General features: G+C 38.2%; 1 protein-coding gene across 2 annotated transcripts; it reads right to left on the reverse strand.

The window, feature by feature from the left end:
* Positions 1-6,228: 6,228 nt before the first annotated feature.
* LOC140865982 (uncharacterized) lies at positions 6,229-10,761 on the reverse strand. 2 transcript variants are annotated; one of them, XM_073270836.1, is made up of 11 exons: positions 10,621-10,761; positions 10,219-10,314; positions 9,899-10,018; positions 9,712-9,820; positions 8,246-8,497; positions 8,048-8,160; positions 7,698-7,762; positions 7,127-7,347; positions 6,899-7,043; positions 6,640-6,680; positions 6,229-6,552 (listed from the first exon to the last, which is right to left on the reverse strand). In XM_073270836.1, the coding sequence occupies exons 1-11, from the start codon at positions 10,723-10,725 to the stop codon at positions 6,428-6,430; spliced, it is 1,392 nt and encodes a 463-aa protein (XP_073126937.1). In that variant the 5' UTR covers positions 10,726-10,761; the 3' UTR covers positions 6,229-6,427. The 2 variants fall into 2 exon arrangements, with proteins under 2 accessions (XP_073126937.1, XP_073126936.1); XM_073270835.1 differs by having other exon boundaries at positions 6,899-7,052.
* Positions 10,762-19,261: the final 8,500 nt, after the last annotated feature.

A 19,261-nucleotide genomic window follows, 5' to 3' on the forward strand; every position in this document is an offset into this window, starting at 1 on the left:
TTGAGTAGTCTGCAGGTGTTTCCACTCCACTTCTCCATTGGTGTCTTGAAACCAATCGCACTGGATGGACACCAATTGACCAAATAGCACGCAGTAGATAATTCTTCTCCCCAGAAGGACTTAGAAAGAGAAGCATTGATCAACATATATCTGACCTTTTCCAGAAGATTTCTGTTCATTCTCTCTTCTAGTCCATTCTGCTGTGGTGTTCATACCACTGTTCTGTGTCTGGTAATGTCTTTCTCCTTACATAGCTTGACAAACTTATCTGATAAGTATTCCAGTCCATTATCTGTAATTCAGGTGTTTAACTCTTCTATCACTCTTTTTCTCTACTGCCAGCAGCCATTCTCTGAACTTGTCATATGCTTCATCCTTAGTCTTTAAGATGAATGTCCATACTCTCCTTGAGTAATCATCTATCAAAGACATGAAGTATCTACCTCCACCATGAGTTTTTGTCCGAGAAGGACCCCATAGATCTGAATGAATGTAGGACAATGGTTGCTCAGTTGTGTGACTTCCTTGACCAAACGATACTCTTTTTGATTTCCCAAGAGCACAACTATCACACAACTCCAGTGATTCTATCTTATCTCCACCTAACAGACCCTGTTTAGACAGCTCATGTAATCCCTTCTCACTTACATGTCCAAGCCTCAGATGCCATATCTTGGTTTTGTCTTGCTGTTCCTGAATACTTCTTGTACTTCCAATAATCGTTTCACCTTGTATTACATATAAGAGGTTTCTTTTAACAAGCCTTCATAACAACCAGAGAGTCCTTTAGACACTGAGATACTTCCTGCTCCAGATTTGAATGAATATCCTTGAGCATCAAGTGTTCCCAATTATATCAAGTTTCTCTTCAACTCGGCACATACCTCACCTTGGTGATACTCTGTCGATCCCATCATGCATCCTTATTCTGATGTTTCCAGAGCCCTTTATCCTGCATGATTGATTATTCCCCAACATACCATCCCCTGATCTGATTCCTCCAATTGTCAAACCAAGATCTTATAGGACACATGTGAAAGGAGCATCCTGAATCCAATATCCATTCGTGATTTTGATCACCTTTAGAAACCACCAATACTTTTGCTGAGTCTTATCCATCTAAAACTATGGCAACAGTACCATCTTCCTTGGATTTTTCATGTTGATTCCCTCTCCTTTCCAGACAATCTCTTCTTAGATGTCCAACCTTCTGACAAGCATAACACTTCATATTACCCAAATTTTTGTTCTGGTATATTTCGTGACTCTTCGATCTGGATTTTTTCCTGTATTTCCCACCGGATGTCCTCTTATCACTTCTGTCTCTTGCCATAAGACCTTTTCCATGTGATTCAGTGTTTGTTTGACTTTCTCTGAAGTTCCTTGGATTGAATAGTATACATAATTTCTTTCCAATGTTATCAGCTGTTCTCTTCCATATAGTAAAGCATCTCTGAAATTTTCATATGCTTTTGGAAGAGCATTCAGAAGTATCAATGCCTGATCTTCGTCCTCAAGCTTTACTTCAATATTCTCCAAGTCATCCAATATCTTGGTGAATTCTTCGATCTGATCTTCAAGGTTCTTCTCATCCTTAATCATAAAGGAATACAACCTATTTTTCATGTACAGACGATTAGCCAGAGATTTCGTCATGTATAGATTCTCAAGCTTAAGCCACACCGCCGCTGCAGATTCTTTCTCTGGCCACCTCCCGAAGAGGTCTATCACCCAAAACAAAGAATAATTGTACTGTGTGCTTTCTCGAGTAATTCATCCTTGTTCTTTATATCATCAGACATCTCCTCCTTCTTCTTAAGAGCTTCCACCAATCCTTGTTGTATCAGGATTGCACGCATCTTAATTCTCCAGAGCGAAAAATCGTTCTTGCCCGTAAACTTCTCAATATCAAACTTCATTGATCCCACCATCTTTGCTTAGTTTCCCACAGACGGCGCCACTTGTTAGGAATCAATCCGAAAATTTGGTATTCCGAGAAAGTTAACAAGCAACACGCACAAGAACAATAATCCCATATAAGAACACACAACTCCGATCACACACCAACTCACGCGAAAGCAAAATAAACGACACAAATATTTGCGTGGTTCGGCAAGAAATTTTTCTACGTCCACGGGAGAGCAACACAATCACTTTATTAATCACCAATAGAACAAACCAAGCTCAATCAACAGAGCTTATTTTACAGAGATAGACCAGAAAACTCTGTAATGCTAGATACAGACACGATTCAAGCTATTGATACTTGAATCTTCCCGTCACAATCTACGCCCAAGTTTTCTTCTCTCAAATCCTCTCCTTCTTCTCTCTCAATATATTTGAAGACTTTGATTTTTTTGTTATGTTCGTTGCGGTCCATCTTTCCATCTGCTTATATATAGAATTACACCGACTTTCATCTTTGGGCTTTAGGTCAACAGTAAACTTGCGGCCCAATTATAAATTCAACATGGTCCAACCTGATAAGCTTTCATTCATCAGTCTGATCTGCTCTTGTACTTCGATTTGCATCGATCTGTCTGCAAGCTTCCAGCTTTACGGAAACTCCATCTGAATTCTAACCAAGTCACAATACTCGAGCAATCTATCTGCATGAACTCATCTGAAGACTCATCTGACCATCACATCGATCTGATCCCAGTATTCGATCTGGACCATGAACTCATCTGAACACCGAGCTCATCTGATCTGTACTATTTGATCCGATCTCTTCTCTATTCCCATTCAATCTGATAGAAGCATACTTCAACAAAACGAGACAAGACCCTTCACCATTATCAGTAAGAAAGGAATCCTACTACAGGTGTTCCTCATTTACTATAAAGCAGGCAATCAGATCCAGAGCAAAGCAGAGCCAATTTAGACAGAGAAAAACATAAAGAGATAAATTTTAATATTTTTCCTCTGTATCTGTTTTAATTCCTCTGAAACAATTCAATAGCTTTGTATTTCAATCTTTCAATCCTATCAATAAAATATTTCTTCGATCAATCCATTTGTCTACTCCGTGTACTACTACAATTCATGCCTCTCCCTCGCTTCCATACCATGTCCCCCTGTCATCCTGGTACTTCTGGTATCATGTCTATAACCATTTTTTAGTAGAGTTTGCAGTAATGTTCAAAAATATCTGGTGTCTCTGTTTTGAAATGGAATTTGGAATCTTGGAGATAACTTCCCAATTTGATGTAAACCTTGAGAATCGGAGTTGATCCAAACAGATTGTAACTTTCACATTTGTGATCTAGGAAATGGTGTTTAAAAGCAAAAGTCTTGAGTCGTTGATGTTTCATCTGTTCTTCCATAGGTCTTGAACAATTGTTGATATAGATTGTTTTCATATGATCTGTAAAAATGTTGAAAAATTGAAGACCTCTAACCCATATATATATAAGCAATTTTGACAAAGGAAAGAGAAAAAATGGTTGTCCTTTTTATCTCTAAGAGATATTCTTTGTAACGCCCCGTTTTTATCTTAAATAAGTTTATTTGATTTAATCGGAGATTACAGAATTCAAGAGCTAACTTGATTTTGATCAGGGTCTATTTTGCAAATTTTGGAAATTTCAGGGACTAAAACGTAATTTTTGGATTTGTTATATTATTAAGACTTGACTAAGTCTTCTTCTCTTCCATTCACCTCCTCCAAGCTGCCATCTCCACCATTGAAGCGCCCATTTTGAGTTTTGAGCTTTAAAAATCCAGTCCGAGCTCGATCCGGCCGTTGGAATTTATTTCTGAAGGCAGTTTAGCGATCACTGCAGTGAGAGCTCCGTTATATCGTAAGTTTTTCTACGATTCGATACATTCTATTTTTCGGATGTTGTTAGAATCGTTCAAGATTCGAGTATGTTGTTCTTGACAGAGTTCTAATCGTTTATTATCTGTCGGTTTTGAATTAGAGCGACGTTCGGAATTGTTATGATTTTTTGGAAGCCTTTTTCGAAAATGAGGTTTTGATATTTGTTGGAATTGTCTTGTTATTGTTGTATTAGCATTGATACGAGTTGATATCGATATTGAACTGTTGTCTGCGTTTCTGGTTGTTTAGTTTTTAGCCGTTATGCCGCCGGTTTGAGTTTTTGGGAGATTTGAACCGTTTTGAGTTGTTGATCTTTGTCTTGTAAATTGATCGTCTTTGTTGATCATCTATTTGTATCTGAACAGTTTCGTTTGGAGTTGTCAAGCCCGGAGTTAACAGTTGTTGATCGTCAAGAGTTGGATGAAGATCGGTAAAGAGATTACCTTGAGCCATTGTTGTTGTTGTTGGATTGTTTAGTTTTTTTATTAAACCTTTTATTGTAGCGTTTCCAGAGTTGGAGCTACTGCATCGAAAGTTAAAAGCAGTCATCGTTAGCGGGATAGCATACTCGGGACAATTGGTTCTCGAGTTTCCCTTAAAATCACGTACTTGCATCAATACTTGTTCTAGCATGTGGAACTTGTATTTTGTGTTGATTGAGTTTTGTTATATGGCTTAATGCTTTATGTTTTCTTATGCATTCATATTGAGTCAAACCTTTGATTTTAGCGGGCAGAATAGTCCTTTTTATGTTAGACGTTTTGGGGGCTTTAAGCTAGTGGCCTGGGCGTAGAGGTTTGCCTAGTGTCAACATACTCCTTATAGTCGCACCAAAGTCTAGGAGAGTGGGATAAGTGGCACCACCTCGATTGGGAGAGTCGGTGAGTCGTTACGTGATCTCATCCTCGGGATCCCAAAAGCACAGCAGCAACCCCTTGTTTATCAGAATCGATATCCCTATTTTAAAGACATGCATATCATTCGTTTTGATTTGATTATGTTGTCTTGAAAGCATGTTGTTGGTATATTACTTATTATGTTGCTTTTTCTGTGAATATCATTTTCACCGTAGTTATCCGGCTGTTGCTTTGTTTTGTATGTGTACTTGGCAACAGGTGGGGCAGGATTGAGTCAACGAAGACCCGGTTAGCATCAAGAGGGAGAGCTAGTAGTGGGACTCGATATAGAAGTCGAATCAGCATGTCAATCTAGTTTACTTTTGGAACGTGTTTAGAATTCGAACTTCGTCGTTATATTGTATTGTCTATGCGAGTTTCAGGGTTGGAATATTGTTGTTGCATGTACTAATAATCTTGCTATGCACCTTGATGTATCGGACTTGAGCTTTTGCATGTTGTGATATTGCGCGTATTCTCTACACCCCGTTTTGTGTATGTATTTGAAGGCACGTCGGAAGCGAGCGCGGGAATGAATTATTAGCCTAAGCATTTCTGCCCAGGTTTTCTGCGCGCGGGCGAGGTGGTTCCTCGCGCGCGGGGTCTTCCAGGGGCTCGGGTTTGTTAGCCCGCGCGCGCGAGCCTTCAGCCGGGGCCCTGGATGTGTTGCCTGCGCGCGCGCGAGACGTTATCTCGCGCGGGCGCGAGGCGTTCTTCTTTAAAAAAAAAAAATCTAATTGCTTTAATGGTTGGATCTTGTATATTTAATTAGTTGTTTAGAACCAAGGTCTCACATTCTTTATATATAGATTATGTTATATAGTATAAATAGGGGGGAAACTATTAGAGATATTCTTTATATAGAGTGTATAGGGGGAAAACAACATCAAAGAGTATTGCAAACTCCGTTCAATTCTCTTCAGATTATGCTTCATGTTAATTTTTTTCTTTAGAATGCTTAATGCTATCTTTTTAAGAAAGTACACTATATATCCTTTAAACATGTTTTTAAACTATGCTAATTGGATATCAAGTCCTTAGAGCAAAGTGCAAACATCCTGTCATCATAATCTCAAGTATAAAACATTCGATCTATATCCATAGCTTGGATATTTCGTCGTGGCGAGGTACACTCGTCTGCAAGTTTAATTACGCCATAAAAATTTGATTAACACAAAAACAGTTAACAAAGCCTCATTACACCATGAACCTATAATTAACACAAAAACAGACAAAGTTACCACAATACACCAAGTCATCAACATTACTCATATTTGCACTAAGACCTCTCCTTAAAATGCAAGAAACAGGTAGATGCATGTACCAATGATGGATTTATCTTGTTTTTTGATCTTATGATATAGCGGGAACTTTTGTCAACAGAATAAATAAATAAATACACAAAAAGAACAAAACAAAACAAAACAAAACAAAATGGAGAAGGCAACCCATGTATGTTACCTTCTTTTGAGTCTTTAAAAGAAACTAATTTTTCACCAAGCCCCCACCTTTACACTATATAAACAGCATCAAAGAAGAAATACAGGACATTTATGCCATCAGACAGAAATCTATGAAGTTCTCATACTTGTAAACGTTTTATTGTAAGAACCTCTTTCTTTAAATAAGCCACTCGTTCTACATTAGGATCATATGGCTAAATATTCACTATTTCAACTAATAAAAAGGGAATGACAATAACTTCTATTTATGAATATGGAGGTGTTGACTGAACAAACAAGTCTGCTTCATCCTCTTCATCGTCATCTGCAACTGCATCTACCCAGTTTCTAGGATGGCGTTGTGAGAGAGTATTGTCATTTACATCTCCAACTAAAAGTACAACAATTGAAGTAGTATTTGATTGAGCATGAAGCAGGATACAAAAAAAAAAGGGGTAAACCTGCACATTTAACCAACCTCGAGAGTTTCTGGCATTATCTGCTTCCATGGCACCATGACTAATACATTCCGTCAAGAAAATTAAAAGCAAATATTTGCTAAAAATAGGTGTGCTATGGTGTATAACATGCTCTTATCAAGTTCATATGACACTGGTTTTGAGCATGATATTATGATTTTAAATAAATAGCTGACCAGTAGGTTTATGAAATTGGTCCCGATAAGTAATGTGGCTCTTATAGTGAAGAGTAGCACAACGTAATATTTATAAGGATACGTTCCTTGGTAGTCAGGCATTCCAGTAGCATATTTATCCACAGAAATGTTCATCTCACCAATTCTCTGGATTGTCCTATGCCCTTTAGTCTGCTGATTTCCTTCTACATGGACTTGCCCATCTTCTGTGCCATTACCGTCTTTTGCTGCACATCCTTCATGTGTACAAATTCATGAAGACCAACACGAGTTATTTAGTCTAACAATCTAAGAAATATGTTGAACTCACCTGAGAGTTCAGACCAAATTCTGGTGTGATCAGACAGCTGATCAGAAGTATTTCCTTTAGGATCTTGCTGTGCTGAAGCCCCTGCACTGGCAGCAGGAGGAGGTCCAGCAGAATTTTTGACTTTGAGCTGGGAGACAAGCATGGTTGCAAGCACTAGCGTGGCATCAAAATTTGAAAAAGATCCGTCATCCGAGCTAAATTTTGGCGCCATTAGAATTGGCCTGTTTATCCAGTTAGCCAATCAAATTTAGCAAGGCAAAAATTGAATCTGAAAGGTAAAAATTTGATGAAAGGTAGTGCATTAGCAGGAATGTTCAAAATATGTGGATCCACCTACGACAAAGAAAAATGTTTATTAAATACATGCAGAGGAAAACTGTATATTGCCAACTCTGGTTTTGCCGATGATACAGAATTTTGGCATGCCACAAAAAGAAGTGGCATTACGATAGCAAACTTTAGCTGTACTAGAGGCATCCTCAATCGTAAAGCATGGTTCATGAACAATGGAAAGAAAATGCTTAAATGCTAATTAGAAACTAGTTAAGTGTGAGAAGAAAATTAATCTTACTCGCCAGCTTTATCAAAGTATATGTGTATGTCAACTTCACATCCCTCACAGAATGACAGAAATGCCTGGGAATTGCAAAAATAAACCAAAAGAAGATAAGTGTCATAGACTACAGAAAATGAAACTATAATAAAGCTCAGATTATGATGAATTGGAACATTTGAAAGTATCCTGCTGGCATTATTTTGACGGTAATAGAGGTTGCCTAGAAATGCATGAGCTTGGAGTTAAGTAGCAGACTGCCATGGGCATGAAACTAAGTTTATCGAAAATCTGTTTGTAATTTTTCATTTAATACACCACCACTTCTTTAATTCATTGAAGGTAAGAAAATTATTTAGTTGCTTCACCTTCAGTTCCTTCACTCCAAATGTTACATCCACAGGATCTCGCAAGTGGGCGTACTGCACAAACTCTTCCTTAGGATCTATCCACAGCTGAGTATGTAGCAATGAATCGTTTTCTGCATTTTGGAGTGTGTACTCTCTAATATTAGCCGTGAACCGAGCTTTTTCTAGTGAAAAAATATACAAAGTTGCCTAGTGTACCTGTGGTTGGGCCTATGTAACTTCTAAATTCAACAGCTTTTCCCTCAAACTGATCTGCAGCATTGGGGTTCAAGGTAGGTGGTTGTGTTGCAATTATTGTGATCTCCTGAAGTGTTGATTGAAAATTAGCTAGTATTCTATTGAGATCCCGAGGCCGAACTACAAAGCTGCTAGGAAGAAGCCTCCGATCAAGCGATAGTTGTTGCATATCAGGTTCAACATTGCATGAGATCCAATAGGTTTTTCTCATTCCTGTAAAAGAACATAAAATTCACGGTACAAACCATGACAGGTGATAAAAATGGAACTTGATGATGTAGAATTCCAGACATATTCGTCTGAACACAATGCAACACGCTTGAAACTTGATTAACCAGTGATTGAAGACTTAAAGCAGGTATAGGCTAGAAGTGACAGTGATGAAATAATGCACTTTTTTCTACGACTAATATTTTGGGACATACTGGAAAGAAGTTGAGTGTGAAATATATTGCAGCTATCAATAAATTTACATGCCATTCTTGTAGTTTATATCAAATAACCTCAGTCTAGAAGCAAAATAGCAAATTTTGTAAAGAAGAACAAAGGAAATTTATGATATTTTGAATTTTTCGTCCAAGCAATCAAGGGGGTTTTTGGCATGCTCACAAAAGTATATTAAATTTTTTAAGTCTGACAGGTCCACAAAAACATTTATGCCTTCTTGATAGCAGCCCTGCTTCTCATGTTTTAACAATTATATGCAGTTGCCAGATTAGAGGTCACTAGAGCCAAATGTTTTTGGAATCGTACTATTGTACCCATTCCTCACCATGAGCTGCATTTCTGCTTTGAACAGAAGAAGTGCAATCTCAATAGGTCTAAGTGCACTGGTAGCAAATAAGTGAGTTCAACCACCAAAAGAGTTGTAGCTAGAACATCTGATTTTACAGCACATGAGGGAATGAATGAAATATTCCCTAATAATGGAGTATGGGTATCAACTTCAGTTTTAATGCAGCGTAAAATTATGATTGATGTTTTCTGCATCAAAATCAAGGCAAAACATTGAAGCGGAAACTCAATTAAACATGGAGTTCATTTAATAATTGGATCACCAAATAACTTCCGATCTTTAAATTTTTATTGCAAAAATTTCAATCAGCTCATCCCCTCCACCTTCTATATTATGTATGTCATTCCGTGTTTGAACAGATAGAATTTTAATGGGTGAAAAACTTGTATACAACTTGAGCCATTAAATAATTGTTCGATCTACAAACTGCCATCTGCATATCTATCTTAGATGCTTTTGCACAGAAGGCTCAATGGTACATAATAAGGTTTAGCACTTAGATGCAAGATCCCACAATCAATTATTTACCAACTCCAACAATAATTACAAAATCTGTCAATATGAACATTTATCTAGTGGGAACTGAGTAGAGTAACTGATGAAAATATAAGTTGTAACAAAAGAACTCTACCATTAAAACATTGTAAAGTCCACTGCACCTTTGGTGAATTAGGATCAGCCAGCAGAACACTTATATGCTCTATATTTGCAATTGGAGTTCGCAATACTGAACAGATGGCCTGCATGGATCAAAATATTTTGATCTCAACCATATAAAAAATATCTTAGTAGACTGTTGTTAATGCAAAAAGGAATACCTTCAAAAGCACACTGCATTGCACCTTGGCACCAGAAACTGAATAAACATCAAAGAAATCGGGTTTCAAGGTAATGGATTGATAGGCAGACCTCGACGAATTAAGAGTGTGACAAGTAAGCTGCCATAAAAAGTTGGATATTAGGTGAAAACCGAAACAGCAGAGACTCTGCTCCATTCCAAGTTCAAACGACATTTACACTACATTGAATGCAAAAATTTGGGGAAAAAAAATAATGAGAGAATAAAACCCTAATTACTTTATCAAAACTATAATCCAAACTTATATTTATAAAAAAAAAAAAAAACACTGCATTGCACCTTGGCACCAGAAACTGAATAAACATCAAAGAAATCGGGTTTCAAGGTAATGGATTGATAGGCAGACCTCGACGAATTAAGAGTGTGACAAGTAAGCTGCCATAAAAAGTTGGATATTAGGTGAAAACCGAAACAGCAGAGACTCTGCTCCATTCCAAGTTCAAACGACATTTACACTACATTGAATGCAAAAATTTGGGGAAAAAAAATAATGAGAGAATAAAACCCTAATTACTTTATCAAAACTATAATCCAAACTTATATTTATAAAAAAAAAAAAAAAAAACAGTATAGAATCGATCTTGTAGACAAAGCTGACTTGCTGCAACTGCGGTTAGGTTAATCGGATTCGCAACAATTTCAGAAAAACCAAAAAGCAACAAGAAATCAAAATTACGTCACCAGAGACGGTGATGCTTGGAGAACGAGCTCGTTGCCGATGCGCGCGAGGCATATGATAGATCGAGAGAAGGTTTTGAGAGCGTTGCCGCTCAGACCCACCTCCATTTTTCTCAACTACGAGATTGTGGCGGGAAAGGTCACCGCCCAGGCTTTTTTTTATATAAATTTGTTTTTTAAAAAGTTTTTATAAAATGTGTTCTAACGTAATATGGAAAAATTCGACCCAATCTCATGGGATAGGTGGAAGAATTTTATTGGTTCAAATCATATGGAGCGCATATGATTAAGTGGGTGCACATGATTTGAACCATTTAGTGAGTGTCACCTACCCCATGGGATAATACCCATGGGTAGGGGTGAGCATTTAGTGTCGGGTATCGGTTATCCGACCCGATCGGGTCGGTTATTTTTTAAAAAAATCGGGTTTGGGTAGAACCCGAACCCGATATTATGCTTTTTGGGTTGGTGTCGGGTAGTAATTATACTACCCGATCGGGTTCGGGTACCCGACTTTTTTTACTTTTTTTTGAAAAATCAATATATATTAGTATGCATTATCCAAGCTCATATCCTCTCTATTTTTATTTTATTTCTCTCAATTAAAATAATCGTTCGTTTTTTGTTGGATTGGGTATACAATATACATACATAACACTTAAGAAATAATGATTATTTTTCCATATAACTTGATTATTTAATTCTTTGATATATTTGAGAAATTTCTTATAAAACTTGTTAAAAATAAGTAAATATCAAAGGATTGAAGTAGTTCAAAACCACAAATATATGGATTGATTTTAATTTTTACATTCAATGAATTTGAAAAAAAAAAAAAAAACAAGGTACCCGACTGCGGGTACCCGATTATTTCGGATCGGGTTCGGGTAGTAATTTTGACTACCCGACCCGCACCCACCCTAATCCATGAGGTAGGGTCGAACCTCTCCGTAATATGAGCTTTGACAACTATTTTTTATTGTTAAAAAAGTGTTTGGAACTATTTTAAAAAACAATTTTAAAGTTAAAAAAAAAGTGTTTAGATAATTATTTTATATATATATATAAATTAATCTTATTTTTTTTCCTCATTTTGTTCCTTGTTTGCCATTGAAAATTTTTTTTAAAATCTTTTTCCTTTTTCTATATGTTAAATTTTCTTTAGAGCACAATCAAATGCATAAAATTTAAAACATACAATTCTCATTTAAAACTAGCGTTCCTTGCATGCGATGTGTGCATATACATAATTTTTTATGTTAATTGATTTTCATGTTATTTTTAGAAGCAACATGATGAATTAGATATTCAAAAGTTTAAGAGTGATAGCTATCTAATATAAAAAAAAAATTAAAAATGTTTGCAAGTCAATTAATATTATATGATTTTTATATAAAATTAGTGTTTATGTCATTAATGAAAAGTATGGATCGATCTCACAAGTATAATAAGAGCTATTGGTTTAACCCAAATAAGATAACATTGAAAGCAATATTTATAATGTTAAAATAATTAAAAAAATTAAAGCGGGGCCAAACTATGTTGAAAATTATATTTTAATTTTTTATTACTCTTTATTTAATTAATTATATAATGATATATATATACATATACACAAAAATTGAAAAAAATTGAGCCCTCTAGCAACGTCCCTGAATATAATCTCGAACAGCCGTAATCCTCACCATTTTTGCCAATTCATGCAATGGAAATGCAGATATTGCTATCTGATGGAACGATTTTTACAACTGAGGATTTTTTTTGCTTGAATTCATGCCGGATAAATCTAATTAAGGGTTCGTGATACCCTGGTAAGGTTTCTCGGGATATCATCAAACCCAAGTGATTAGTGAAAGCCCAGGTGGGGAGCTATTCCCGGGTAGGGAAGAGAGGACTTATTCACAGGGGAGCTAAGATATGTGTCTCGGTATGGAACCCAGATAGAAGCATTGCCCGGGTTAGTGGATGAAAACCAGGCTATCAGAGAGATCGGGCTCATATGGTTTTAGCGGTCGAGAAAGGGACACGTCGTCTGAACATGGTTTGACTTTCTCCAAGGAAAAGTGGCTCAGAAACCATGTTGCAACGACATGGTCCTCCCCAGGAAATACGAGAGTCGTCATTTCGAATTAAATGCTATCATTTCACATTTAATGTTGTTAGAAGGACCCATATTGAGTAATCATTGATTTTTTCTCGGGATTTTCTATAAATATCAGGTCCCGCCCTGGACAAGGTACACTCTCATATTTATGTTAACTCAAATTCCCAAACTTACATATATTTCCTCGTAAGCCCACTCTCCACACGTAATCTGACTTAAGCATCGGAGTGGCGATGCCGAAAAATCCTCCGGTGCTTCACTAACGATTTCCTTGTTTTCGTGTGTGTAGAAATCGTATTGGAAGAAGGATACCATCGTCATGATATCCCGGGTGATTACCCATTCACTCTCCCGGGAAAACATTTTTATGATCCTCGCATCATTGGCACCGTCTGTGGAAAATTGAGTCTCAAGGCGTAGATATGGTTGTTTTTCCTGAACCACCCCCGGAGGGTTCCCAACGAACTATTACTACGACGACTGAGCAGTATGAAGCCATGGTTGTTGTGGCTGTGAAAAGGATATTGGCCATGCAAGCATGACAACGAGAACAAGATAAAGAGAAAGAAAAGGATAAGGATGAGGAGATGCAAGAGGAAGAGGAGTCTCAGGGTGGTTCGCAATCTGAATACGAATAAAAAAAAAAGAGGAGGCCTCACATATGGACTCCATGGATGTTACCGTAGCCGAGGATTTGAAGGAATTACGGCAAAAGATACGGAGGTTGGAGGAGACATGCTCGCGGGAGTCTAAGCAAGTTAAATCTCGAAACTATCCTTTTTCCCTGGAAGTAGTGAAGGAGCCCCTGCCTGCTCACTATAAATCTGCCAAAATCAGGGAGTACGATGGCAGTACTGACCTAGAGGATCATTTGACTAGGTTTGAAAATATAGCCATGCTGCATTGCTATGAAGATCGAATCAAGTGAAAGGTCTTCCTAACCACCCTGGTAGATTTTGCCCAGAAGTTGTTTGAAAAAATGGAGTCCGGTAGCATCCGATCATTTGCTAATTTCCGGGAAGTATTCTTACAACACTTTAGCAGCAACAAGAGGTACAAGAAGACCCCTTTCAGCCTGTTCGAGGTGAAGCAGTCTGGGGAGGAGTCCTTGTGGGCTTACATAAAGAAGTTCAATAAAGTGGCCTTGGAATTACCTGCTTGTGTCCAGGAAACCAAGACTACTGCCTTAATCCAAGGACTCCGAGAGGGAGAATTTTTTAAATCATTGGTAAAGAAAACTCCTCGAGATTTCAAGGATATTTTAGCCCGGGCAAAAAAATACAAAAACATGGAGGAGGCTTGGAATCAAAAGAGATAGATGGCTCGAAATGAAGGAGGAAGGGATCGAGAAGTTAAGGGAGGACATTCTGGTGGCAGGGGTGATCGTTTGGGGAGGCTATCCTCATATCCCCCCCCCCCCCCCCCAAAAGGTAGCCCAGGACAGAGTCGTGAATGTTTGTGAGGAGGAAATTCAGGAGGTGCCTCGATAGGTGGCAAGGAAGTATTGCACCTTGCACAAAGTAGGTACTCATGACACAAGTGAATGTCGGAGGCTCGATACCAATCAGAAGAGGCCAGGGCCAGTAGGGGTGAAGCAAATAGAGAAAAGATCTCGAGGCCCACCTTGGATCTTGGGGTCTTCCTGTAGTAACCCAGATTCCATTTTAAGATAATATTATGTTAAAAATAATTAAGGGTTAGTAATTAACCAATTCCAGGGCTTAATCGGACTTCGGAATTAATAATTGGGCTTCCAATGTTTGGGCCAGTTCGGACGGTCCGAAGAGGACTTCAGACATCCGAACTCAGCATTCTGGGGGCTCCGAAGAGGGCTTGTTGACTTCGGAGGGAAGGCACATTCGGACGGTCCGAAGTGATGATCGGACGATCCGAACTCCCTTATGCCAAGCAGGCAGGATTACTCAGCCATGGATTTTAACAAGTGTCGGATATAGGACACTTCGGATGATCCGAAGTGGCGATCGGATGGTCCGAACTCGACGTGTTTCACATGCAGACATGGAGCTAGATCGGACGATCCGAACCCGAGTTCGGGGGATCCTAACTTGACCGATTTTGAGGGCTATAAATAGGGGTCTTCAGAGTTCATTTCAAATTATGAATTCCCGAGTTTCCTTTTTCAGTTATATAGTGTGAGATATACACTTGAGGGCCCTATCGGTTATTATAGAAGTTCTGGAATAACCAAGGCGTGGTTATAGTCATCCGGGACTAGCGACTCCAAAGGGCTTACTACGGATGAAGGTATGGTCCGGGAATCTATTTAAGTTTTGGGAGTATTTATTAGCTTAATTAAGACTTATAAAACTTGTGTAGTGATACGGTGAACTTTTGAATATAGGCTTGGAACCTAGGATCCTACTAGACTTGAACTAGCCTAGAGGTACGTACACATTGACTGAGATTGCCAACGAGCATACATGTTTATGTGTTGCATTTATTTGGTATTATTATATGGCATGATATATGATTTACCGCTTTTCATATTCATATGTAATGTGCATATACACGTTGAGCCTATAACTTGTTATACCTGATTATAGAGCCGCTCAGCTCTATACTAGTTAGTCTGTCACTGAGAGTACCGCGATGGCAAGGACATGTATGTCTGACTACTCTGGTATACTAGAAAAGTGTGGTTGTACCCAAAGGTTGATCCACGAGGTTACAACACTCATGTGGCGCCTATACTGAGCATTACTTATCAGATGACCCTTTACGAGTCATCACGATTGCATGCATCATATACATATGTTTACTCATGTTTATGTACTGGGCGTTACGCTCACGTCCTAGTTGTTATCTTGGACACCCTATTCCACGGGCAGGTCGCAGGATGGACGGAGCTGGTAGTTTGAGGCAGGACTAGGGAGCCGAAGCTTTTCAGGAGACTTTATACAACATGATTTTTTTAGCTGTATAATGTTTTAGACAATTGTATTTTAAGTTTTTCTATATGGTTGTATCACTACTATAAATGTTTTACTAAGCTGATATGTAAATTATGGGTTATGTTTCCGCACGTTTTTCTCTGTTTAGTATTTATGCTTTAATTAAGTTTAATGCATGTCATAGTTGTCAGTTAGTAGGTGATTCAATGCAGGGTCACTACATTTTTGGTATCAGAGCATGCTTAGATTTTGGGAATTAGTACTTGGGATTTTACTCTAGTTTTTAGTGATTTTGCGCATTTGGGATTTTAATGTGCAAATATTTTCAGATAATGGCTGATGGAGGTAACAAGAGTCATGGTAGTATTGGCCAGGGAGGTGGTCATCAGCATCGTCACCATTGCCATCATTATGAGGATCAAAATCGTCCTCATGAGGGTAGACATCGCTACTCTATTAATAAGTTCATGCAAGTAGGACCGCAACCCTTGGTGGGAGGAGAGAATCCTGAGGAAGCGAGGAACTGGATGTTCAGAACTGAGAGTGCTTTTCGTGCTTTCGATTGTACTGAGGAGCAGAAGATGGAGGTTCTAGAGTTTGTTCTAGATAAACGTGCATGATTATGGTGGGATGCTAAATCTGCACAGGCTTATACTGAGAGGGGTCGTGTGACTTGGGAGGATTTTCATCAGCAATTTCAGAAATTATATTTTCTTCCAGCAGTCCGTCAGGCACGATCGATGGAGTTTCTTATGCTGAGACAGGGATCTATGACTATTGATCAGTATCAACAGCGATTTCTTGATTTGCTACCCTTCCGTCCTCATATTAATGAGAGTGATGCGTCCAAGTATGATATCTTTCTGCAAGGCCTCAATCAGGATATCTATTCACAGGTTGTTGTCTGTGATGATCCGACATCATACGAGACTCTTGTTAATCGGTGCCGTCAAGTGGAGAACAGCAATAGGTGAGCACAGTTGATGATGTCAGGACAGCCTAGTGGATCTCTTGGGCCTAGGGCTCAATCTGTTGTGCAGTCTGGACCTATGTCTTCTTCTACTACTTCATCTAGATTTCGTGGTACACGAGGTATGTTCCGGTTTGGAAAGAATAAGAATAAAGATGAGTTTTGCAGTCATTGTGGTGGGAAGCATTCTGCAGCTTCTTGTCAGAAGGCTTCCGGTGTGACGCCTAGAATTTCTTAATTTAAGTTTCATGCCTAAATTAGTCTTTAATATTTATAATTTTAATTATTTTAATTTTCTGTGTTAATTGGTTAAATATTATATTTTTCCCGCGCATTAGAATCTATTATTTATAACTTTTGCGAAAATTAGTATTTTATTTCCGGTTTAGTAAAACCAAATTTAATATTTTTAAATTAGTATTTTAAGCTTGTATTTTTATTTAGTGTGATTTAATTTATAGTCCTAATTGTTAGTGAGGTTTAGCACTTTTTAAAAGTGTGCTTCATTTTATTTTTTTTATTTTTTTGAAATTTCCAACACTCTAAACTTTTTCTAGGGTTACCTATTCTAGCACTTGGACTCAAGGATTAAATCCTAGCCACACACTCTCATTCACTTAAAGACTCACGCACACACACACACTCAAACATACACAAGCTGATTTTCTTAGTCTGCTTTCCAAGGAAGAAATCGATTTCTTCAAATCTTCTTCTTGGCCCTTCAATCTTCGATTATCATGTCCGACAAATCGATCCTAGGCTAGCTGGTTGAGGTTTGGAGCTCATTCCCAGCTCGATTCCAGCTCAATCGAGCAACGCCCTTCCTCAGCTCGTTCGGCCGCAAGCTTCCCCATCTTCTTTTTATTTCTTGTTCTTCGAATTCCTTAGCTAGGCAAGGATACACTTCTTCTTTTCCCCTTGTAGATTAGTATATATATTGTGTGTATTGTATTTTATGGAATTTTTTGAAATACACTTACACCTTATTGGCCTGTTTTTCGGTCATTGCACTTGCACAGATTTGATTTCTTCTCGTTAGTCTTGCTGGAAAAATTATATTGTTTGATGGGTTTTGGAATGGTTATGAACTTGTAACATGATTATATTTATGCCTTGAGTTCTCGATAATTTCCATAATTTCATGTTCTTATGATGTCAAAATTTCCAAAAAATTTGCTAATCATGTAAATGCTTGGTTCGGTCGGTTGTGTTATTGGTGATGAGTTGGATGGTGATTTAGAGCTACCATGGTTGATATGTAGTTCACATGGTAGTGCTTAGGATGGAAAAGTTAGCTCGTAGGATTGGCATTGAGGCTTTTCGAATGGGGAGGAAATTGTTGGGCTCGGTTTGAGGTGGCTGGAGGCTGCCATGTTGGGCTAAGTTTGAGCAGATTATGGGCAGGTTATAGGTACTGTAAATGAACCTAAGTGGGGGTCTTGACCCTAACTTTGAGGCTTGGAACTTTGGAGTCACGTAGTTAAGTATTTGGTTGAGAGTAAAGGGGCAAGGTTGAGCAGAATTTTGGAAGTGCTTGGGCTGTCAAGAGGCCGGTTTAAAACAGGGTTTAAACTCGGGTTTTGGGTTAAGGGCTCGAGTTTAGAATCTGTATAGGATGTTAGGAATACGTCGTTTCAAGCGGGAAGTAAGTCGGTTAAGTTTTGGTCGAGTTCGAAGCGCTTGGATGGATAGGTGCGTGCAGAATTTTGTTGAATAGGGGCTGCTGCAGGGAAATCTGACTTTCATAAAATGGTAGCTAGGAAAATAAAATCTGAGGATGATTTCTTAATTAATTCTAAGTGTTAGGAAGTGGGGGTTTCGAGTGGAACCATTTTTGAGTGAGAATTGAGTAAGTTATGAATTTTACGGGCAAACCGCTCAATTTGTCTTTAAGCGCTACGTTATGGTTTAGTATTTTTTTCATCCTTTGGTTTGGCTTCTAAATCACCATCCCGATCATCCATGTGTGAGTCATGTGCATGATTATTGATACATATTTACATTTATGTCATATTTGCATATGCATGCTAAGTCCATATTCAAGTATGAAAGGAAAATATTTTTTTAGGAACAAAGTGAGATGATTTTGACTATAGAAAGTATGGGTTTGGACGAGTTAGGAGACGTTCTGAATTCCCTTACCAAATTTATGGGTTCGAACGAGTTGGGAGAAATTCTGGCTTCCATTACCAAGTATGGGTTTGGACGAGTTGGGAGAAATCCTGGCTTCCCTTACCAAGTATGGGCAAGACGAGTTGGGTGTTATCCTGACTTCCTTGCGACATAGTTCACTGCAGCCATGATCATGATCGAAATCACAGAGTCACAATTCATTGAGGCTGAGGGGCAGGATCCCCTGGGCGAGGTCACCGGTGGTGCAGGTCCTTGACCGATGTGCTATTAGTTTTTCCGCCAAAAACTCTGATGTTTTTAATTATGAGATGTAGTAGTTCGTACTCTGTCAGTCTTTTGCAGGATGGGTTTTCCCTGCTTTAAAATATTTGGCATGTAAACTTAACAGTTAATATTCCGCAACTGTGTGGGATTAACTTCCTTTTTCTGGATTCTATGACTATTGTATTTGGATTTTTTTTATCTGGGGTTTACTTTACTTTGATTTTAATTGCTGACTGTGTCAGTTGGGCTTGCAATATTTTA

Source organism: Henckelia pumila, chromosome 4, assembly GCF_033568475.1.
Source record: "Henckelia pumila isolate YLH828 chromosome 4, ASM3356847v2, whole genome shotgun sequence".
NCBI lineage: Eukaryota > Viridiplantae > Streptophyta > Magnoliopsida > Lamiales > Gesneriaceae > Henckelia > Henckelia pumila.